This window comes from Sphaeramia orbicularis, chromosome 9, assembly GCF_902148855.1.
Source record: "Sphaeramia orbicularis chromosome 9, fSphaOr1.1, whole genome shotgun sequence".
NCBI lineage: Eukaryota > Metazoa > Chordata > Actinopteri > Kurtiformes > Apogonidae > Sphaeramia > Sphaeramia orbicularis.
This window is the reverse complement of record NC_043965.1, coordinates 8,091,561-8,115,969: the sequence shown is the minus strand read 5'-3', so window position 1 is coordinate 8,115,969 and position 24,409 is coordinate 8,091,561. Positions and strand designations below refer to the sequence as shown.

Sequence of the window (24,409 nt, the reverse complement as noted above, 5' to 3'; positions counted from 1 at the left end):
GTGTTAAGCAAAATTAAGTGAAAACAAGCTGCATTTTTTAAGTATTTTGGATGCAAACTTGATCCTAAAGATGAAATAAAAACATTTAATGCATGTATTATTGCATTTTTTCACAATATAAGATAACATTAAGACATTTGTCATTATCATATTACAGCCCCATCACTTTTTAACAATAAAACACCTGGATTCAGCGTTCCCGAATATTTTTGTCAATGTTAGATCACATCCAGATGCTCAAAATGCGTCCTGAAACCATAACTGAAACACAACAGGAAGTCCACCATTTTGGTTTGAATGTCTAGTTTTTGTCAATTTTGTTCTGTTTTTATCCATTTTTCTATTGAAACAGGAAGTTACATCTAAAACGAACCCAGACGTGGAGACTCAGTGTCTACATGATGTAAATGTAAACTCATCAGCTGTAACTTTCTTCTGTTTTTGCTTTAAGGAAATCACAGTGCAGTGTGTGTTTAAAACTGAACTACTGAATAAATCATGTCTTTTGTAAATGTTTCCGTCATTATGCAACTACACCCACAATGACCCTGTTAATCATCATCATTTTTGTTGCATCTTGTCACAGCAGCAGCCCACTCTTTTGTCAAAAGAAGATAAGAAAGAAGGCAACATTAACAGACACAATTTACTACAAGACAACTGGTTCTCAGAAAGAAAGCCCACGCAGTGTTCAATCTAATCAGACAATAACTCTGCTCACAGCACATTTGGTAGCACTTAGTGATTGTATACTAATTATATATTATAATAATTTAGTGACGTGAAAATTGAGGGCATTCAAAAAGAAATGTAGCCAGTGTGATTTTCCAGACTTTAAAATTTTGTAAAAGAAAGAAAGACATTTTACATCTTAATTATACAAAGAAGGTTCAAATGAATCAAACTGCACAGATGAAAATAAATGTATTAACCACAGTGATGATTAAAATATAAAATTATTATGATGATGATGATGATGATGATGATTTGGTTTACTCAAGTTACTTTGCAGATTAATTGAATTATATATAAAACATAAATGATCTAGTATAATGTATTATATTGAAGTATGTTATTACAAAATGAGCGACACAACCGTAGTCTATATACAGTGATAATAAAAATGAGTCCCCCTATTATGAACATATTCATCAATCTGAAAGAGACCATTCTGCAGTGTTACTCTTGGTAGGCTACTTTATGTATATTTTCTTGTAAACACTTCTGCAATTTTGTTTTATTTTTTACATGAATGCTTTTGAATATTGCAGCAGCAATCGCAAAGAGTGTAATTTAAACAGAGCTCTGTTAAGTCACAATCTATAGCCAACTGATGGTGTATAGTAGTCCATAAATTTACAATTGCATGAAGTGGCTGTCTGTGGTTACTTAGATTAAACATTTTAGTGTCTTAAAACATATTTTTCGATGCAAATTAAGTGTAACACCGGTTTAAACACAGCATAAGAATAAAGTCATTATATAAGTCACTTGTGCTTAAAAATAGAAAATAACTAGCAGGAGCATCTTCAGTTTATTGTCATACAAAGACAAACGGAACGTTGTTTGTCATTTGTTGTTTCCGCCGGACTGTTGACGAAGTTGCCATACAGGAAGTTTGCACTGACAGCAAAGTGGCTAATGTGCTCCTGTGTTTAGCAACAAACGGTGAACTTTTGGGCTGTAAATTCACACGTTTGAGCGGTTAATTCATGCATAAGTCTTGAAATTGATGATTAAACGGCAACGAGATGTTCGCGGGGCTGCCTGAGCTCGGAATATCCAACGGAGAGGACCTTAAAGAAACTCTCACCAACTGCACAGAACCTCTGAAAGCAATTGATCAGTTTCAGGTAATGTTCCGCTACGTTTACCCGCTAATTCCGTGTAGATACAAGGTTTAGAAACATTTTACCAGAATACAACAAAAGGAATAAAAGCGTCTTAAATTACGTTAGAATGGTTAGCTGCTTGTATTTGTTTATTGTTTTGTAGCTAGCATTAGCATTCATGTCGTTTATAGTAAACATAACACAAATTGTAAGTATCTACACCACCAGTTTGCAGCTGTTTGTGAAACACGTTAAGTTACTGTATTTGGTCCTCAAAAGATTAGTTTTATTACATAAAGGCCGATTAAATACCAACATTGGTTGCACATTGATGATTTATTAACCAAGATACAGTTTTTATTTCTCATGTAAAATAGTTATCAGTTAAATTAGGTAAATGGTGGAATTTGTCTGTAAGAGAAAAGAAGTTGTGGAGGTAAAACGCAAAAACGATACATTATTTGAAAAATTAAAATTGAGATATGAGTATTGTCTTAGGGCATTTGGGTTCATGTCATCTATAAAAATAGTAGCCTATAGATGTAGCCTAGCTAATATGCTGCTGTTGTTTTTTTTTTTTTTTTTTTTTTTTTTTTTTTTTTTTTTTTTAATAAAACCTTTATTTCAAGGATTACAGTTAACAAAGATCAAACATACAATCGACAAGGCCACAAGAACTTACAACAATGTTAACATGCAAACAAAAACTAACAAATACAAAGGGATTCATAGACATTAGTTCTCTGTAAAAAAAAGTTTTCCATATAGTTTGATAGTCTTGTCAAATTTTTACAGGAATTTACAAAACAATATTGATAAGTTAACAAAGTATTTAATGCTGCTCCTGTGGTGAATAAAACATGTAATAACACATTTACAATCAATTAAAATGGGGTGTTTGACTTTACACAATATATATCTTCCCAATGCCTAGCTAATATGCTTAAATTTTTGTCCCACACAGCCTGTTTTTTTTCAGTGTGTACGGAAGCTGAGACGGTCCTGCTGGAAATGATCTCTAATACCATTATTTTGAGAGCAAAAGCTTGAAATGTATGTCATGATATAAACAGGGATTTTTAAGTGACACAAATAATGCACAAGCCATTGTAGACATTTTTAAATCATATGTTTTCCACTATTTAATACAACTGTGTTTGTTACAACTATGATTGTAACTGCATACAGTACTGTGCAAAAGTCTTAGTGGACAACCTTATGCTTTGTTCTTTGGCAGATTTTAGTGAATTAGCTTTTTTCCCCTTTCTTTATTAAGTTATAACAGAAAAATGTAAGAAATGAGTGCACAGTCACAGTATTAAAATCATATGCATAAAAGTCAGAATTCAATGTATACAGGCAAAGGTCAGTACGGAATGTGGCCTCTTTTTCCGTTTAGTACTAGGATGTACCCTGCCGTCACCCAGAAGTAGCTGGGATAGGCTCCAGCGACCTCTGTGACCATAGTGAGGATAAAGCAGGTTCAGATAATGAATGAATTACATCTTGAACGTCCTTGGGTTGGCTGTATGGAAATTTTCCTTAAAAATCTTGTGATATATTAAGCCAAGCTTCCTTCAGAATATCACAGACTTGGACTTGTACCTCCTTATTTTGTCTTCAGAGCATGTTTACCATAGCACAGCTTCTATAATACATCTTGATACAGAGATTGAGAATTGCAAATGCATGTAACTTTGCAAACAACAAATGTAACGGTTGCATTTTAATTGGCTTGCATTTATTTTATACATTTTTATATTCACAAATTAAAAAAAAATTGCGCATTCATATAGTACATTTATATTGCTTATCCCTAGTGTGTTTAGTTAGTTTAACAAAAATAGCAACAAATACTCACTGTGGGAAATGTTTCTTTTCCAGATGCACATCTCTGAGATTTAATTGGCAAAATTATTGGCTGTACATCTATTAATTTTTTCTGCAAAACTTGCTTGCGCATAAATATTTCTGTATCTCTTTTTCATTCATGGCTTATTTTAAATTCTTAATTATCTTTCAACGTGGGCATGAGATGTAGCTTTATGCAGTGATTTTTGTATATTGTGGTATTTTGTATCTTCAGTATTTAATCTAATATAATTTGCAAACAGAGGAGACTTGATTTACTCACTCCTAAACTTTACATTAAATAAAAAGTGTTCTTATATATTCTCTGTCTGACTGAAGACTAAACATGACCTAGATGAACTTATCCCTGGTGACTCATCGTTGCTTAACTTTACGACAGATGGAAAATGGTATCCTGCTGCCAACTCTGCAGTCGGCCCTTCCTTTCCTGGATCTCCATGGGACGCCTCGGTTGGAGTTCCACCAGTCTGTCTTTGATGAGCTACGAGATAAGCTGATGGAGCGGGTTGCCACCATTGCAGAGGGAAAGGAGGATGACAGGTACGTCACTATGTCTTTTACACTTGAACAGATGTTTGGTGCAATGAACTTGCTACTAGTGTTTTTCTTGTATTCTTTTGATCCACCTGCAGGTACGGCAAGCTGGAGGAGCTGTTGGAGAAAAGTTTCCCTCTTGTTAAAATGCCATCCATTCAGCCAGTGGTAATGCAAGTACTGAAGCATCTTCCCAAGGTAGAGTTATTACCCCGGCCCCCGAAGAGGAGGCAAGGGATATTGTTTTTGGTTCGGTTTGTTTGTTTGTTTGTTAACACTCTAGCAGCAAAACTGTTGGTTGAATTCATACCAAACTGGGTTTATAGATTGCCAGTGACCCAGAATAGATCTCATTACATTTTGGGAAAAGTAAGTCAAAGTTTTAATTTTTTGTGAATTTTTTTAATCTCTTTTTTTTCCCCCATTTACATATAATGGGCAAAATTTAAAATGTCTGTAGCAGCAAAACTATTGGTTCAATTCATACCAAACTGAATTTATAGATTGCCAGTGACCCAGAATGGATCCCATTACATTTTGGGAACAGTAAGTCGAAGTTCACATTTTTTATGAATCTTTCAGATATTCCCATTTACCTATAATGGGCGAAATATGTGCAAGGGGCAGGGTTTGTTGTGCCTGGCACCACTTGTTAAGTTATGTTTTCATACAGTGAGCCAAGATTACATCAGCTCAAATGAACATGTGTACATAGTACGGATGTAATAATTTCATATTATGTCATGGAGCGGAAATTGATAATTTCCTTATCTACAGTAATGAGGGGAAAAAAAACAACCAAATAGAGAAACTGATCCAATTGTGCACATGTTTTTTTCAAACATATAAAGTTTTCTTATTTATTTAAATTATTTTTTAAAAGATAAGAATAAAAAAATTGATAAATGGTTTCAAATTCTTCAATAAAGCTTTTTTAAAAAATCCTCCTTTTTCATAGGTTTAAAGTTTAGTTTCCAGATTTAAGAAGATTTACTTGTAGAATGGGATATAATTATTAAGCAATTAGTTTTTTTCATTAGTGTTTAATCACACAAAAATGGCACTCATTGTTTAGAAATTAACATAGAACGCATCCCTGTGCTTGTACGGAAGCTCAGAATAGATTTCCTCTTCTTTTTTGCATTTTTTAGCAGTTGACAACACTTGTAGATACGATTACATTCACCAAACTGTCACAGCACAGGATGAATACATGTAACCCACTTTTTAGAAATGGCGCAACACATTTAGCAAACACACACAACATTTTGATTGTGTAGGAGGTCAGATGGGGTTGAAAAATGTCTGAGATGCCGCCCAGAATCAGGTCAAGATGTAATGAGACAAATGATTCATCGTAGTCATTTAACCACTTGAAAGAAAGAGAGAAAAACATTAGAGACAGAGGGGAAATAAAGAGGCATGTATGTGTGGGGACAGAGCTGAAACTGAACCTTGACTCCTAAAAGTCAGTGGTTTTTAAAGTGACAATCAGAATGTCCCTCGGGCAGAAATGGAGCAAATGCAGATTGAAAACCGTTGAATCGTCAGCTCATGCCACTAATCAGCACTAATAAAATATAAAAATATAAATACAGATACTTTTCAAATATAGTTGCAAACAAGTTATATATAGGCTTAAACTTTGGCCCTGTAGTGTTTGAAGTGATGCTTGCGTAGTCGGTTAAAGAGGTCAGTGCTGTTTGAGTCTGAAGGGGAGACTGGCCTGTGGTTTATGTGACTTTTCATAACAAAACCACAGCTGTAGTTTTTAGATGCATCTGTGCAGTGTGGAAGTGGCAATGCATCACCCAAATGATAAAAAGTATTGCCACATAGAGTACGATTTATGACAGTGAAATGAAGGAGCATTAATGATCTGATATGATACATTTTTGTTTTGTAATATAGCACAGCCCTACTTTATATCTGTAAGTCGCTTTGGAAAAAAGCATCGGCCAAATGCATAAATGTAATGTAATGTATATCAGAACGATCAATCAAACAACACTAATAAAAAAACAATATGTCAGAAAATAAGAATAGAGTGAACATAAAATTACAAAAAAACTAAAAAGTAAAACAAGAAAATATAACATAAAATTTAAGTAGAATAAAATAAAAAAACAGACATAAAATATGAATAGACATAATGTTTACAATATTAACAGGCTCTATAACAGTTCTCACTAAACCCCCCTACTCATATCACACCATGTGCGTGTGCAGCCACAATCTAAATATGTAAAAGATATTTAATTCTAATTCTATTTTTTTTTTTAATAATTAAAAAGATGCCAAATTTCATAGTTTTCTTTCTATATTATATTTCATTTTTCACTCGTTTGTGGTTTTTCTGCTTGTCTTTTTCTCTGTGCTTGCTGTGAAATTTCCCCACAGTGGGATAAATAAAATCATATCTTATCTATATCTTATCTTATTAACAGTACATATGCCTATAAATATTGGTCATATTTACAGTGTGTATACCTATGAAAGTCTATTAAAACTAGTGCATTTCTGTTTGAATAAATATTGCATTGTTACCACAAGAACAGATAATTTTTTAGGAACTGCAGAGGATTATTGCACGACTTATTGCCGTCCTGTTTGTTTGTTGTATATATAATCTGTTTTGTTGTTTTTTTGTACATGTAACCTGTGCTGCTATTTATTCTGTTTGTGTGCCGCCTCTTGGCCAGGTCATTATTGTAAATTAGAATTATTTCTCAACTAAGTTACGTGGTTAAATCATATTATCATATCATATCCTTTATTTAAACTCGGAGATATATTCAGGATTCAACATCATTTACAATATAGCCGAGACAAAACAAGACATTTGAAACATCCAATGGACATATCAGAAATACCGAAAAGTGAAAGTGACAAAGACAAATTAAAAACAGAGAACTCTACTTAAAAACAGGAGCAGCTGGAGGTAAAATAAAATGGAACAATGGATTCAAAACACAAAATATTTGAAACATACAATGCCATATTAGAAGTACCAAAAAGTAAAAATGATAAAGATGAAATAAAAACAAAGACATCCACTTCAAAACTAGAGCAGCTGGAGGTAAAATAAGAAGTGATTAAGGATTAAAATTGACCTAATGATAAAAGTGTGGTAAGTTTCAGATGGTTTTGGAGAGTGTTCCAGGTTTAAAATAAACAAATAAATTGTGCGTAATTAACATTATACTGGGTTATTGCACATTATTGGAAGTAATTGCATGAGGGCACATTGATTGAGGGAAGTGATTATACAGGAAGCTGGAGAGCAAAAAGCCGCAGCACCCATGCACGCCGTCATCTTGCAAAACTGTGTCAGTATTAATCTGGATTAAAACCTGCAGAGTTCAACCTAAGTACATACTTCCCTCCGCAGGTGCCAGAGAAGAAACTGAAGATGGTCATGGCAGACAAAGAGCTGTACAAAGTGTGTGCTGTGGAGGTGAAAAGGCAGATCTGGCAGGACAACCAGGCTCTGTTTGGGGATGAGGTTTCACCGCTCCTCAAACAGTACATTGTAGAAAAGGAAGCCGCTCTGTTCAGCAGCGACCTCTCCATCCTGCATAACTTCTTCAGCCCTTCGCCCAAAACGCGACGCCAAGGCGAGGTGAGTCACGTTCAGCAGATGAAACGCTCCCCCGTCCCATCCTTCAGTACGGGCCTTCTCACCCGTGTCTGCTGTCTGTACGCCGCAGGTCGTCCTCAAGCTGACTCAGATGATCGGAAAGAATGTGAAACTGTACGACATGGTGCTGCAGTTTCTACGAACGCTCTTCCTGCGAACGCGAAACGTCCACTACTGCACGCTGAGGGCGGAGCTGCTCATGTCCCTTCACGACCTGGACATCAGTGAGATCTGCTCCGTAGATCCATGCCATAAAGTAAGAACACGTGCAGTGAGTCTGAAGCCATCCGCAGGGTTTCTCCAAGGACATTTTGCACATTGGCTAAACAAAATTCACGTCAACTCAAATGTGAAGAGTGAAGAAACTAAAATGACTTGAGTAAATTTTGTTTTTTCAGTTTTTTGAAGTTATTTTACACATGTATGATTATCAAATTGTTAAAAAATGATACTAAATCCCTCCCAAAAAATGTGAGGTTAAAAAAAAAAATAAGTAAAGAGCTATCAGTGACACAGTTGAGTCTAAACGTTGCATTCACACTACTGGTAAAAGTGGCCCAAAACCTGATTTTTTATGCTCGTGTGACTTGTATCTGATTTTCCAATCCCATTTTTATCTCACCAACTGAGTTCTTGTGAAGGCGCTGTGTTCTGCGTCATCTTTGTCGTCGTCTTCCTTAGCAATTTCTTCAAACATCTTCTCTGACGAAAGCACTTGTTGGATTCATTTAAATTTTTATATGTATCTTTCTTGGGACAATGTCTCCAAAGTTTGTTCACAGTTTTGAGAAATTTTGATTTTTAAATTATTGACACATTTTTTGAAGTATTAAAAATTTGCCTTTCCTTATAATGGTCCATATTTTGATGGTTTATAAATGTAAATGGTTAGAGATATCATTATAGTTAATATTGATCACTGGTTGGAAGTCATATGTGGACTTTGACTGAATTAGTTGAGTTCTCCTCCAGTGAAAGTACCACTCACTTCTTCTAAGGACTCTAACATAGAACAGAACCTGACAACCTATAAATTCAAGGCTGATTCGTGATAGAACATGTTGGTGAGAAATAAGGACATTGGTCCTATTTTTCAAATTTGTTTACACATGTGTGATTATCTAATTGTCCAAAGATGATATTAAATCCCCTCTAAAAATGTAAAGTGTACTCAGTGAAGAGCCATCAGACTCCACAGCTGTGCGTTTAACACTATGTTCACGCTGTAGATATAAGTGTCCCAAATCCTACTTTTTTGCCCATATGTGACTAATGTCAGATTTTTTTATTTTTTTATTTTTTTTACAGTCTGAACAGCACAAATCCGATTTTTTTCATTTCACATCCAGGCCACTTTCATATGTGGTCCTAATATCTGATCTGTTTTTCAATGTAACTTCAGTCTAAATAGTCTTGTCGCATTCCAACTGACTTTTACTTCACTGAAATGTGACAGACAGCACAGATCTGCGCTGGAGGATGCGAAACCAGGCGAAATGCGTTTTTACTTTATATTTACATTGCATTTAGATTATAATATGAACAACCAAACAAAAAAATCGGATGTCAGCGAAATATCAGAATTGAGCATGAAGACCTGCAGTGTGACCACAGCATAAGTCTTCTACAAACACAGTCCTCTTGAAACTAAGGGAAAGTGCACAACACTAAAAACTCCCAGTTTAACTGTGTGTTTAACGCTCCTTTGTCGTGACAGTTCACCTGGTGCTTAGACGCCTGCATCCGGGAAAAGTTTGTGGACGGCAAAAGAGCCAGAGAGCTGCAAGGATTCCTGGATGGAGTGAAGAAAGGACAGGAGCAGGTCCTCGGGTAAGAGATGAAGCAGTAAAATGAACGCAGATGTAACTGTTCATTGATGAATGAATCTAAGGTAAGATTTTGGGGTTTCCAGAGACCTGTCCATGATCCTGTGTGACCCGTTCGCCTGCAACACCCTGGTGCTGAGTATCATTAAGAACCTGCAGGAGCTGCTGAGTCAGGACGCTTTACCCAGGGTGAGTCTACAGAGTTCGAGGAGGAGTGAATGATTTACCTTGACAGGAGACTGGAACTATATATAATATATATGATTTATGATTTGATTTTAATATGAACATGTCAAAACTACTGAAAAAAATCTCATAGTCCAGATAAATGATCGACAATGATTTTTTTCCTTAAAAGCATGAAACTTATTGCACATGTACAGTTTCAGAAATAGCCATCTCAAAAACTGTATATATGTGTAGGAAACGGTGAAGAGTAGATTCAGCAGCAACAAATAAACATCATCAAACTTGTTTCTGAAGTGACTTTTTTTTAATTTTTGAAGCTTCTTGAAGATTACTCTAGACTAAACATTTATTGTGTTGTAATAAAAATGAGGATTATGGGCTAGACATTGAACATTTAACTTTAAAAACTCTACACAACATGCAACAGACCTGAAACTATAAAATTCTCTCAACATTTTTTGCTCATTATTTGTTTAGAAAGTAAAATGGTATGGTCCTCTTGTTTAGAGATGTGATGGGCGTTTTAATTACTTTTTGAAGCCAAATAATAAAGTCAATTTAAGTCAGTTATTTATGACGTAGTATGTTTGCTTTATCATATATGTGCCTGCTTCGATAAGTATGTTTTGGTCTGAATTTACATTTTGGATTCACAACAACAACACATTTTTAGCACAAGTCTGTAACATAATGCAAAGTGTTACAGTTAAAATAGAAATCTGAACTGATGTCTGTGTTTATACATTACTAAAACTATGTACGATGAGTCGATTTAGTTTCAGAAATACAATGAGAGAGATGAGAGTCCATTTTTATCATGTAATTTTACATTTTGTTGCCCTTTATGTCAGTAAAACCCCAATTTTCAGCCCTGTTCCAGATTTTAGAAAGATACAATCTAAATCCTTATGGACTAATATTTTTACTCTTCTAAATGATAGAAAATCATCCTCCTCCTTCTCACTGGAGTCGTGCTTCATCTTCATATTTTTTTTCTAGCTGCTACAGTTGAGCTCATCCACAGTCGTCACCACACACTGAACCCCCTTAACACCCGACTGACAGGAGTCACTTGTTTTACTCTTATGACTCATTTTTTCACACCTTGGATCATCTTTGTGATGTGAAAATGTCAGGTTTCCACCGAGTTGAGAAAAAAGTGATGTCGAAACTCAGGTGTGAAAAGCCTATTGTTTATATGGTTTTGTGAATCTGTAAAACCTTTTCTAATTCTGTAAGCGCAAGATATGCTGTGTTGTGTCCTCAGATATATATTGAAGCAGTGTTCTTTGTGTTTGTGAACAGGACAGTTCAGACCTGATGCTGCTTCTCAGGATGCTATCACTCGGTCAAGGAGCGTGGGACATGATTGACAGCCAGGTTTTCAAAGAACCTCGTCTGGTATGTTCTCCCACACCTTCACATGAAATCACGAAGTCTATGAAAACACTCATCACAAGATTTATTCATTTTAGATTAGATTAGATTACATTAGATTACATTAGATTGAATTTTATTAATCCCTTAGGCAGAGCCCTCAGGAAATAAAAGCCGTGTTTCCACTACATGAAACCGGCTCAACTGAACTCAGGTACCAGACACTATTCCTGGAGACCATTTCCATTACAGGATACTACCGACTTTAGAGTACCAGGACATCATAGTGACACGGCGCATAACTTCTGTGACATCTGCTCAGAGAGTTGCTGATAAACTCGCTCGTTGCATGTTGCCCCGTCAATCTCACGCTGTTTTTTCGTCAGCTACCAAGGACAGAAATGTCTGAACCTCCTCGACCGATCGCGGTGTAGTTTTGCGGGCTGCCATCATGGATTAGCCTACCGGTATATTTACTGTAAACTTTCGAATCTGTTTTTTTAAGATGGTGGGTCACACATTGATGACACAATGATGCAGAGTCAACTCTCTGACTAATCAGTGGCCTGCAGTGTCTACACATCACGTTTTAGTTCCTCCGTTTTGGAACCTCGGCAGAGCAGATACCAAAAAACTTGTACTGGCTACCAGATTCCAGGTTCTTTTGTGTAATGGGAACGCAAAAAGACCAAGTTGAATCGAGTCGAGCCGATACCACGTAATGGAAATGCGGCATAAGGTCCCAGAAGCAGCACAACGACAAATGTCCATGTATAAGAAATAGTAAAAGAAAATAGTTATAACAATAGCTATAAAAATAGTAGTGAAAAACAGGTAACTGCAAATTAGAAAGTACTAGTGGAAATAAAGTAGTAATAATAGTAAATATTAATAAAAAGTAATTATGTTATATTACAGGGTGGGGAAGCAAAATTTACAATGAACATTTAGTTGTTTTTTCTCAGCAGGCACTACGTCAATTGTTTTGAAACCAAACATATATTGATGTCATAATCATACCTAACACTATTATCCATACCTTTTCACAAACTTTTGCCCATATGAGTAATCAGGAAAGCAAACGTCAAAGAGTGTGTGATTTGCTGAATGCACTCGTCACACCAAAGGAGATTTCAAAAATAGTTGGAGTGTCCATAAAGACTGTTTATAATGTAAAGAAGAGAATGACTATGAGCAAAACTATTATGAGAAAGTCTGGAAGATACTATTAAAGAAGAATGGGAGAAGTTGTCACCCAAATATTTGAGGAACACTTGCGCAAGTTTCAGGAAGCGTGTGAAGGCAGTTATTGAGAAAGAAGGAGGACACATAGAATAAAAACATTTTCTATTATGTCAATTTTCTTGTAGCAAATAAATTCTCATGACTTTCAATAAACTAATTGGTCATACACTGTCTTTCAATCCCTGCCTCAAAACATTGTAAATTTTGCTTCCCCACCCTGTATAATATGCACTGTGTGTGTGTGTATAGTTTAACAGTAAAACTACTAATTATAATTACAATAAAGTAATAATAATAAGCAGCAGTAAAAGTACATTACCAACAACAAACCAACATTGCACAATGGAATAAACCATAAATGCCATTGGGCTTCCGGTGTGCTTTATTGTGTTTTTTTTTTTTTTTTTTTACTACCCCACTCAGGACCTGGAGGTAGTGACACGTTTCCTGCCTGCCATGATGTCCGTGGTTGTGGATGACCACACTTTCATCGTAGAACAAAAACTTCCCAGCGAGGAGAAGAGCTCGCTGTCGTACCCCACCACCCTACCGGACGCCTTCATCAGGTACCAGAGCAGTGCAAGGAAATAACACAGTACTACATAGTGGAAGGTGTTGTGCATCTACAACACGGGCTGTTTCTTTTGTCAGGGCTGGTTTTTGAGATGAGGCGAGAACACATTGGGTTTTAGAATGTTAACCACAAGGTAACTTGTTCAGCTCCTGCAGGTCATTTCTCATCAGCCAGCATCACCACAGTGTCAACAGGAAGATACTTGAAGAGACTCACATGACACAGCACTGCCTCTGTAAAATATTTATATCTACTTAGAATAAAATAAACTACAGTGGAGTTTGTCCACCAGAGCAGAAAATTGTTTTAGTTCACATAAAAATGGACCAGGAAACATAGAAAACAAGCATCCAGGAAATCACTCACATCAGAAACAATCACAAACATCGAACAGTTTACTCAGACATCTGACCAAAATCTCATCTGATAATCTTTTTATGATTATCTGATTCCTAATTGTCTCCCTTCTTATGAAATATTTGTGATTGGCAACTAAACTGTAATCAGTTTTCCTCTAGTTTTCGCTCATTTCTGGAGGTTTATACTGTGTGTGATGCTTTGGGTCATTGTATCTGACAAGAAACTCAGCATTTTTGGATAATTTTGGACTGACATTATTCCATTACTGACGATTTCTTGATAAAATAAACACTAGTCCACATTTTCCTGCACATACAGCTGCAGGATGGACTACTACCTGCACTTTAAGAGTTTTTTAAGAGTTATTTTAATTGTAATTTCTATTTATTATTCTAGAATTGTTTTTAAAATTTGGATTTATTTGTCATTAATTATTCATCTCTTTATCTCTACTGTGGGACCAATTCAGTTATCTTGTCTTATCTTATCTTATTTTATCTTATCTTGTCTTATCTTATCAACATTCTCACAGTAGCATAAATCTAAAATATCTATGTAAATCAGACTCAGTGTTACAGTATAGGCTTGATAGTACTGTAATAATACACCAAAACTAATGTACAGTGCCCAAGAATGCACAGACCAGATATGACATAAACAGCAATATAAAAAGTAAAAGATGATGTCAACATCAGTAGGTGCTCATCAGAATTGTCACTTGGTCAAATATTAGACGTTGAGCAGCTCAAGGTAAACAGTCGGTGGCGCTAATTCTCCACTCTGGTGCTTTTTAACGTGCATGATGCATGGAAATAGTGCTGAAATATGAGCAGTTTTTATACAGCAGAATTAAAATAATTGTGGTCAGTTCAAGTAAATAAGTATTGTTGTGTATTTATTTATTTATATGTAAGACTACACAATTTAGTGGAAGTTTTATGTTACAGTTATTGTTTGTGATACTATGATAAGTCTTTTTTTTTATTGTGAAGGAAAGCACATATTTTATTGATTCATAGGGTATAGCAACTTTTACTAAATCCGAACAGTGACATTAGGTCTTTAAATTACAGCCTTTTACAATTTGACTAATTATATAGTTAATTTTACACGTTTCTCTGAGTTTACAGACTCATTTCCTGTTGCAGATGAACATAATTATCTCATATGACACATGTCAGTCTGATCTGATCTGTCTTGCTTTAACAGGAACCATTTTAAAAGACTTCTGTTTGACCATTAGTTTTGACAAATCACTTCCTCACTGGACTTGACTGATGCTTTTGTGCTCAGCTGAAAATAACAGAGTTCAGAGAAATTACATGTAATGGATGAATTTCAAAAGTGCTGTGTTTTGTTAAAAAAAAATAAATAATTGAAATGTGAAGTTTTTTTCGAATTGAGAATCCTTTATCCGTTCTGAAATACGTCAGCTGTGAAGTATTCCAACAGTTGTCTTACTGTCCGTCCGTCCGTCCCTTCAGGTACCTGCAGGAGAACAGAGTTGCGTGTGAAATGGGTCTCTACTACGTCCTCCACATCGCCAAACTGCGGAATAAGAATGCCTTACAGAGGTTACTACCTTCTCTGGGTGAGTATCGTGTACCAGGTTCCAGCTGTGTCACACTTTGGCTCAGATGCAAGCGGCTGTAACTGAACCTGTGACAGATCTTTGAACTATTACCCTCAGGTGAACGTTTCAGAGCCAGTAAAGCAAAAACTATCAGTTTAAGTTTCTCCTTTTCTGAACTAACAACTGAAGTCTTTGGTCTTGATATGTCTCTAGTCTGCTGTTATTATTATTTTACTCTCTCTGTCTTCATATTTCTCTCATGTTCTTGGTATATTTAAGGGACTTTATGTTGTCATCTGTGTTTACTGCCCCTTTGACACTGGTATCAGATGATTATGTTGTATGATAATTGTATTATTTGTGACACTATTGCTGAGGACAGATTTGCCCAGTTGGGACAATAAAGGGCATCTTAAGCTCAATCTTTTTTAATCTTAAACAACAAAATGTCAGAAAATGGTGTCACAGTGTTTTTTAAAGTCCAAAAAATTTATGGTTTGGTCACAACCCAAATATATTTAGTGTCATAGAGAAGGAAGAAAACCAGAAAGTATTGATTTTTATGAGGCTAAAATCAATCAATGTAGGCTTCAGTAAATCACTCTGACTGATAATTGATTATAAAAGACTTTATTAATTTAATAGGTGACAAATGATCAAGTATCCATTGCAACTCTACTACAAATTGGTACTGTTTTTTCAGTTGTTATTACACATTTGCCACTGTAACATCAAATTTTTCTCCCTGGTGTCAATAAAGCCTTCCATTTTATATAAATAATGCATTTTCTTAACAGATGTTTGTTGCTGAAGAATATGAGCTCACTGGATATTTATTACCAACTTGGTAATAAATCAGCACAATTTTTTTATTTTTATTTTACTTAACCTTTATTTAACCAGGTTGGTCCCACTGAGATGGAGAATCTCTTTTTCCAGGAAGACGTGGCCATGACAGCACCAATACAGTCACATAATTACACTTTTACAATAATAAAAGCATTTCCAAATATACAAAACATATACAGTCAAAAATTTACAGACCAACAGCCTTGAGCCAGAGGTTAACACAATTACAGCAAAAACTGGACCCACTGCATTAAAAGAGCAAATAGAATCGTATGAACATCTGACTAGGGCTGTCACCATGTTGAAATTTTAGTTGACATTGCATTGTCAGACAAATAAGTGAAAAAATAACAATGTTGTGTGTCTTTTATGTTGGTAACTTTATGCCACCACTGCAGTATGCTTATAATAACAGTTTAATAGTTAAAGTGTCACTAAAATAATGTCAGTCTTCTGGTGGAAAAGTAGGATAGAAGAATGATAAAAGTATCATTTCAAAGTATCCAATGCAATCCACTTTGTTTATGTAGCACGTTTAAACCACAATGACATTTCCAAAGTGATGCACATAGAACCGTAAAAACAGTAAAACAAATAAAAGAAAATACACTAAAAACAATAAATAAGTACATAAAACTACAACAATGCTATAAATAAAACAATAAAAACCAAATAGTTAAAAGTAATAAAATAAATAAAAGTATCTGCAGGTCCTTCAATGTTTTAACTTCAGTTTTACAGATATTAGGCCTCTGAAGTCATTAAATAGTCTTCAGAGTGAAGTTTTGGCCGCAAACTTTTCACATATTCATCTAGTTTGCCTTTAAGATCAGTTTTTCAAAAGTCAGGCCTAAACTTTGGGAAAAATTATCCCAAAAGTCTGAGATGTATAGACACCTTATACTTCTGTCAGTTTGATTTTAATAGTGAAAGGAATCAGTTCTGCAGAATAATTCACTCAAATCGTCAAGATGAGGTGATTTTATAATAACGGTGTCATGCGTACCTCTGATAGGCATCATATAACGTCACATCCTGTGTTCACTGGCCGTCACATATCCCTTACATGCATTCAGGGTATCAGAAATCTTCAAATGTTTTGCACCACATTGTTAAAGCCCCAGTATGTTAAAGCCTCCAACTTGAACCCATGTTACTTGAATAATCTCCCATTTTGTGCATCTGAGTTGGAATTAAATTAATTTTGAGATGTAGCCGTTTCACATTGTGTGCGTCACAAAGTAGAGGAAGTACCAATGTCACTTGTGCTGCCACTGCAGGTTCAGCTTTTGGTGTTCTTAGGCTTGTTAGAGTAAAATCGGAGTGTCTCTCTGTCCACCCACAGTGGAGACGTACAACGACATGGCCTTTGGTGACATCTTCCTGCACCTGCTGACCGGACACCTCACCCTCCTATCGGACGAGTTTGGCTCAGAAGACTTCTGCTCCGTGGTGTTTGATGGCTTCCTCCTTACTTCTTATTCCAGGTTGGTTCCCTTTTGGTGCCCACTGACATTTAGAGAATACACTGATACAAATACACGCACAGAAAAGGCAATATCACCCCTTAGAAAAAGTAACAGAAGCTGTTGTTTTCTCCACGGGACTCAGCTGTAAATGAAAAAAATGGAGTTTGATGCTGTAAAGTCAGCATTTCTTCTACAGGGATGATTTTGATTCTGAGGCTTATGAAGATATAAAGTTATTATGGGATGTTATTATTTTTGCTAAATTGCCATTTGTTGATCCATGGTTTAGGCTAAACTGTGACTGTTTGGACCTTATTTGTTGGATTCAAACAGATCTTTAGTTCAGCTACTGACAACACAAACCGAACAGAAAACAGAGGTGATTTGTGGTTTTACTGTGACTGTTTTCAGTCTAAAAACAGAGCTAAGCTAACAGAGGTGCAATGTAAACTGTCAGCTGATGCAGCATGTGAAGATTATAAGACACAGTGTTATTTGGAGCAACTGTTAAAATAAATGAGTGTGAGTTTTAGTTTGAAGAAGAAAACTGGATGATACCATAATACAGATGTGTGTGTAAAAAATAGGCTTTATATTTATTCAGTCAGTGATGCGTAGTATTGATTAATTGGTGGTTTTGGTCCTAAGTAGAACTGCAACCGATTAATCGATTAAGTGCTTGAAGCAAATACAAAAATTCATGATTCCATTAATCGACTCGAATTGATTGAAGGGAAATGTTCTATTGCAGTTTTCCTGAATTTAAGCTTCTTTGTTCATCACAATAAGCGTCTGCATGAAACACAACAGTGGAACCAATATTTAACAGCAGAGAAATGAATGAAACAAAGCTTTGATTCAGGAGAATTGTGGTTGAATGGTTTTGTTGGATCACTTAGTGTCGATTAATCGGTTGCAGCTGTAGTCCTAAGTGTGTTCTGGTACATTAATTTGAAATATCAATTCCACATAGAACCCGTATAAAATGTCGTGATTGCTTTACATCTATATAAAGCACTTAAATTAAGATTAGGAGGTTTCTAAATAAATTTCTAAAAAGAAAACAAAAAATTAAGTCGTCATCATCATTATTATTATTATTATTATCATCATGTATTTTGACAGTTTTTGTATCTGTCTGAATTTTTTCCAGTAAAGAGAACGTCCACAGACATGCCCTAAGGATGCTGCTGCATCTACACCACAAAGTGCTACCATCGTACATGGAAACTCTAGTGAAGACTCTTGAACCTCCAAAACAGGTTGGTTGCATTTACTGATTATATATGAAATGTGATCATCAGAGTTTCTTGTTATCCTACAGCTCCATGTGGATGCTTTTACAGGGGCCTACCAGTAATTTCCTTTTTAATTTATTAACTAGAACTCTATTATTTGTCCTGTTGCTTCCTAAAAATACAGCTGTACTTATGTTTTTGTGATATTCAGTAGAAGTTAAAATATCAGGTCATGTACTCACCGGTAAATTCCCTGCTTTGTCTTAATGTCCTTGTGAACTGAAACCATGTGGGATGTAAGATAACATAAAATGTGTGAGAAGTGTGGTGAAATTTTTGGTTGCAAATGCACAAATCAGTCCAAATATGAAAAGTAATAATGCAGAATCCCTCAGCTGGTGTGTGATTCTGTTAGTTCCAGTTCTGAATAAAGGTAAAGAAACAAAAACACAAAGTTTTATGTTGAATTAAAGTGACTGTGGTGAAAGAAAAGCTGGCAGAGACACGGCTATTAATTTATGTCTGTATCTCCTGGATATAGAACAAGGATTATTAATAGTTGTGTGTCATTAGATTATGTACATTCATGCTTCAGCCACAACACTCAAGCTGCCGGATGCTTTTTATCACTTGGTTCTGAGATTTATTACTGGTGATAACTACAGTTCTCCCTTTACAGGATAATAAACACTGGATTTTATTTATTTATGAACAACTTGTTGGTCTCGCATTACTGTTTTTTAATATGGGCACATGTAAGACACACAGATGATTTCATTCTGCTGCAAGGGCCACCTGTTCTTACTGACTGTGTAAAAGTTTGTCTTAGTCATTGTGCAAGAGAAGATGAGACAGCAGGAAACACTGGTCTGCATTTTTTTTTTTTAGAAATGATCTGCTTCAGAGATTAAATGTGCTGAATGTTACATATTTTAATCAGATTAATTGGAAAACGTATGAGAAAAGTGCTGGTTTGCGGATGTTTTCAAGGTATATGATAAAGTGTTATTACACATATGTATTGGTTTATTCACATTTATGCAATAGATTTATAAATGTTCCACTAGATAGAACCTGTAAAGTGAATGTACTGTCATGTGCAGACAGTGTTTTGAAGTAGATCTGGTAGCTCTGAGGCAAATATTCCTTTGGAGTTAAACCCACTCTCTTGTTAATTCTCGAATTTCACTTTTGGACCCAAGACTGTATCTTGGAAACTTCGGCCAACCAACATTTTTGGCTTGATTTTTCTTTTATCAGTGACTCGCATGTGGTGAAATTTCACTACTTTTATTCTGGAAGCCTTTTACTCATAGACCAGTGAAATCCATCCACAAAGGCAAAAGAATTTGTTGCATAACTAGAGGTGCACAGTTATCAGCCTGTGCATTTATAGAATAATTGGAATACTGTAATTTATAGGTCAGTTGTGTGTCTGTAGAAATTTTGGAATCAGTGCCACTTAGCAGACAGAAGTAAAGTGGACAAAGTGTAAAATTAAATTTAAATTAGAAGTGGTTTTGGTATTCTATGGTACATTAGGTTTGTACATTTGAGTAGGGAAGAAGTACTAATCACAAAGTGAATAAATCACAAAGTTCGCCGCAGTAATCATAATTTTCAACAAACAATTAGCCCTAGTTTCTACAAACATTAGTCACACTGGCTTATTAGAAAAGGTCTCTCTCTCAGATTTAATCTTCTCATACTTTAATGTGTTGGATCTGAGTCGTGGGCTGTCACATCCTGGAAAATATAACTCACTGAGTTTTGAAAGCTTCACTGATTTCCGCTTCCTGAAATTAATTCACAGATGTATTGATAAATCAGCACCAGAGCCACCTCATGGTTTCATGTAAAATATGTCACTGTAGAACCACATTTGGACTGTCAGGGTTCTCCATAAAGGGGCAGTTGAAATAAAACTGATAACAGACGTCAAAATATTCACAGCAGTGGTTAAGAACTGGCTGAAAACAAACAAGAACAAGTGGTGCCAGGCAACACCCCCCTACCCCCCTTGCACATATTGTAGCTTATTTTGGCATCTATTCAGCTGATGTCATCATGTCTATGCATGTGCTGATGTCAGCTTAGTCAGTGACAGCATAGACAAATTCCGCCCCTTGTAAGTAAATGGGGGGTAAAAAAAAACCCATTTTTTAAAATTCATAAAAAATTTGAGGTTTGACCTACTTTTCCCAAAATGTAGTCACATCTGTTCTTGGTCACTAGCAATCTATAAACCCAGTTTAACTATGAATTCAACCAATAGTTTTGCTGCTAAAGTGTTAACAAACAAACAAACCAAACCAAAAACAACACCCTTTGCTTCCCCTTCGGGAAGCGGGTTGATGAACCCATTTCTAAAATGTCTAATGTATGTGAGTGTGTGGTAGTTGTGGATAGGCTTTTAACTCTTTTGTTTGTACTGTTTCATTACTGTTGTTCATGAGTGTAGTTCTCTGGTGAAAGGCCCAACCAGGGACAGGAGGTGTAAACTAGCTAAATGCTGTATACTCTTTGTGCAGAATATCTGATGTTCTATTTTTCCAAAATAGGCCCTTTTCCACCCTAGGAATTTTTAACTAGAAAGACCTTGGTGTGTTTCCATGCATACATACATATATACATACATACATACGTATTGAGGACTTGCAGCTGACGTCACTGGTCATGTGATTGTTGTTTACGCTGCCATATTGGTAGGCACGCTATCTGGATCCAGAAAGTCAGAACTGTTGCTTTATATCATGTTTTTCTTTGGATTCGTGTTTGCGTGTTTTGTTATTTGTGAGTATGTCTGCTTGTGATAAAGGCACCATACATGAGTTTCAATGTTTACTAACAACAGTGATGCACGGGCAACTCAGAGGCAAAAACACCAGTACCAGCTACCAGCCAGCTCACATCAGCCGCATACACCTCCAGGCTCTGCCCCAGAACTCGTGAACGAGCCGATATGTCAGCTCTAAAACGGTCCATTAACTGTCTGTGTCCAAAAGCCGATCCCATCTTCTCTTTCACAGCCGCATAATTTGACTTGACCGCATGGGGAAGGCTGTCCCATAGTAGAAAAGCAGACGTGTAGAGACGGGTGGGGAGTATTCTCACCAGCTCCCCGCTGAACTCGCCGGTGTTGCCCGCTGTAGCTCCGACTGCCACTTCCATCCGCCTCACCCAGCTGAGGAAACTCAAAGGGAGCAGGTAGATCCACAATCACTCTGTCTCTATAGGGTGATAGGCCAGGGGGAGCCCTCCTGGTAGGTTTAAAGGGGTCTTCATCACCGTACCACATGATAACAATTCTTTTTTTCCACGCCGCTAAGCGCAACAGGCACACAGGCTAACTATACTGAGAAGCTACGCTAACCGCGGTAATAATTATAAACAGCGGTCGGCAGAACAGAACTACCGCTGCCACCAATGGAACTGAGCAGTCTGTATGCCGAACTTATACTTGGTGAAAGCTAAGTAATAAACGGCACACAGGAGTTTAGCAGGTCCATCGTTTAACACATTGTACGATCCAAGGAAAGCTTGCCTACCAGTATGGCGTCGTAAACAGAAAACCACGTGATCATGTGACGCATGTGCAAAACCTCAATATATAACTTGTAACTATTTGATTTTATTGTTTTATTTAGAGCATTGTTGTAGTGTCCATGTATTTATTTATTGTTTTTATGATGTGCAGCACTTTGGAAATGTTTTTGTTGTTTAAATGTGCTACATAGGTAAAGTGGATTGGATATATACATGCTGACGGTACATCCATAAATCCTGACTGTTTTTGTCCCACAGAGTAGCGAGCCGGTGAAGGAGCTCTACACCCAGCTGACAGAGAAGCTGGAGGCCCAGAAGAAGAGCCCTCCGCCGCCGGACGAGCCACCATCTTTAGACCTGGGGCTGCACCCGGTGACCGTCCCCACCACCGCCGCCACCCCGACAACGCCCATCTGAGGCCGCACCCGAGACAAGACACTGACTGTAAATACAGCCACCGTGTGGTCGGCTCCTTCCCCCGGAAAAAGGCTGGACGTTAACTGTTTGTCGAATGGTTCATTTCGTGGAGGTTAGCTTTCTTTAGATGTTTGTCTCTCAGAGGGTCTTCCAACTCTGATTGTTTAATCCAACGGCCAACTATTTTTCTTCATTACTTTTCTAAACTTTGTGCTCTTGCATTATTGTCTAAAATATGCAGTATTTTCATATGTAATTGGGCTATCGTACTGTCAGTAGTGCAAGAAACCTGTAAATAAATGATTATATAGAAACTCAAACGGATGCTGTTTTTTTACACTGATGATACATTGACACGTCTTAAGCAACTTTTCAACACCCCTGTACAAATATAGTCATCTGATAAGAAATATTCGACTGTAAACGGAAGGGCTGTGGTGTCCTCAGATGCGCTGTGGCAGCCACAAATGTATTAAGTGTGAAAGGGAAACAGTCATTGCGTTGCTGGTACTTCATACTATAGACGACTTTAAAACTGGTAAGATCTGTTCATACAGGGTTCTCTACTCCTGCTGTAAAGGGGCGTCTATCTTAGATAAATAGTAATAGTCAGTAAATGTATAGTAATCGTCTCATCTGGACATAAGGTGTACGTAGTGAGATGGAGTGTCTTAAATGGTTAAATGTGGCTGAGTTGTTAGATAGAGCATGAGTGAACTGCATATAAAAATGAGGAGCAGAATCCCAAAATGTGTACTATTAGATATACAGGGTGTCCGCTAAGTGTGTTTACAATTTAAAACATTTATTACAGAAGCAATTGATGAGATATGTTAATCAGATTTGTTCAGTGTGATCAGTGGTTATCTGTTTTTAATCACATTATGGGATCTTGTGCAGTCGAGTCATTGGACCATTTTTCTTCAACGAGAGATCAGTTAGTGCAAATGTTGACCTTGACCTTTTGACTGAATGTGTCGCCACAACTGGACGACCTTCTACCAACCATCATTTTCCCAGTACATGTTGCACCACCACATTGGGGTCTGCATGTTGGTGGGTTCCTAAATCTAACATTTCCAGACCGGTGGATTGGAAGGAATGGTCCAGTTCCCTGAACACCTTGTTTGTTCACCAGAAATCACTCCTCTGGATTTCTTTCTATGGGGTTATGTTAAAGATATTGTGACGTAAAAGCTCATTGATGCCATTGATACCAGTGATGAAGTTATGGTACAGCCAATATGGTTTGGATGTGTTTCGTGCAACTAATGCTACTCATATAGTGTGGATTAAATGAGATTAAAAAAAATTCTTCAATATCTACTTTTCATTTTGTAATAATTTCCACAGATTTCTCCATTAATTTGTTTTAATTTTGTTAAATTGTAAAGAAATCGTATGGACACCCTGTACTACAATATAAAATATGCATGCATTGTATAAAGTACAGTCCTGTGCAAAAGTCCAAGGCAACACAAGGTTTGTTGGTTTAGTAAAGTTATAATGTAGATAATAATGCAGATAACAGAAGATAAGTGCAGCTCAGAAAATTATAATAATATGAAACACGTATAAATCTGATGACATGTAGTGGTCTGATTCAAAACTAATGCAACACCTAAGGCTAAAGACGTTCATTTTGTCTTCTGTTTATGTAAATATACTATTTTCTTTTGTTCAGACAAGGTATAGTTTTTAGATGTTACCTGCTTGACAGTTTCGACTGTGACTCCAGTCTTCCTCAGAAGCATCGTCCGACATGCTGCTGACGCTTCTGAGAAAGCACCTGTGTACAGTAGTGTGTAAAAGTCCTGGTCCTACATTAGGTTTGTTGGTTTAGTAAAGTTTTAATGTTCACACACATG

The 24,409-nt window shown here is 36.4% G+C and overlaps 1 protein-coding gene across 1 annotated transcript; it reads left to right on the top strand.

Moving 5' to 3' along the window:
• The first annotated feature begins 1,751 nt into the window (after window positions 1-1,751).
• On the top strand, window positions 1,752-22,855 carry nelfb (negative elongation factor complex member B). The gene is made up of 13 exons (XM_030143952.1): window positions 1,752-1,853; window positions 4,084-4,244; window positions 4,337-4,436; window positions 7,630-7,860; window positions 7,949-8,134; window positions 9,596-9,708; window positions 9,791-9,893; window positions 11,199-11,294; window positions 12,939-13,081; window positions 14,934-15,040; window positions 17,217-17,358; window positions 18,494-18,602; window positions 22,383-22,855. The coding sequence occupies exons 1-13, from the start codon at window positions 1,752-1,754 to the stop codon at window positions 22,539-22,541; spliced, it is 1,752 nt and encodes a 583-aa protein (XP_029999812.1). The 3' UTR covers window positions 22,542-22,855.
• Window positions 22,856-24,409: the final 1,554 nt, after the last annotated feature.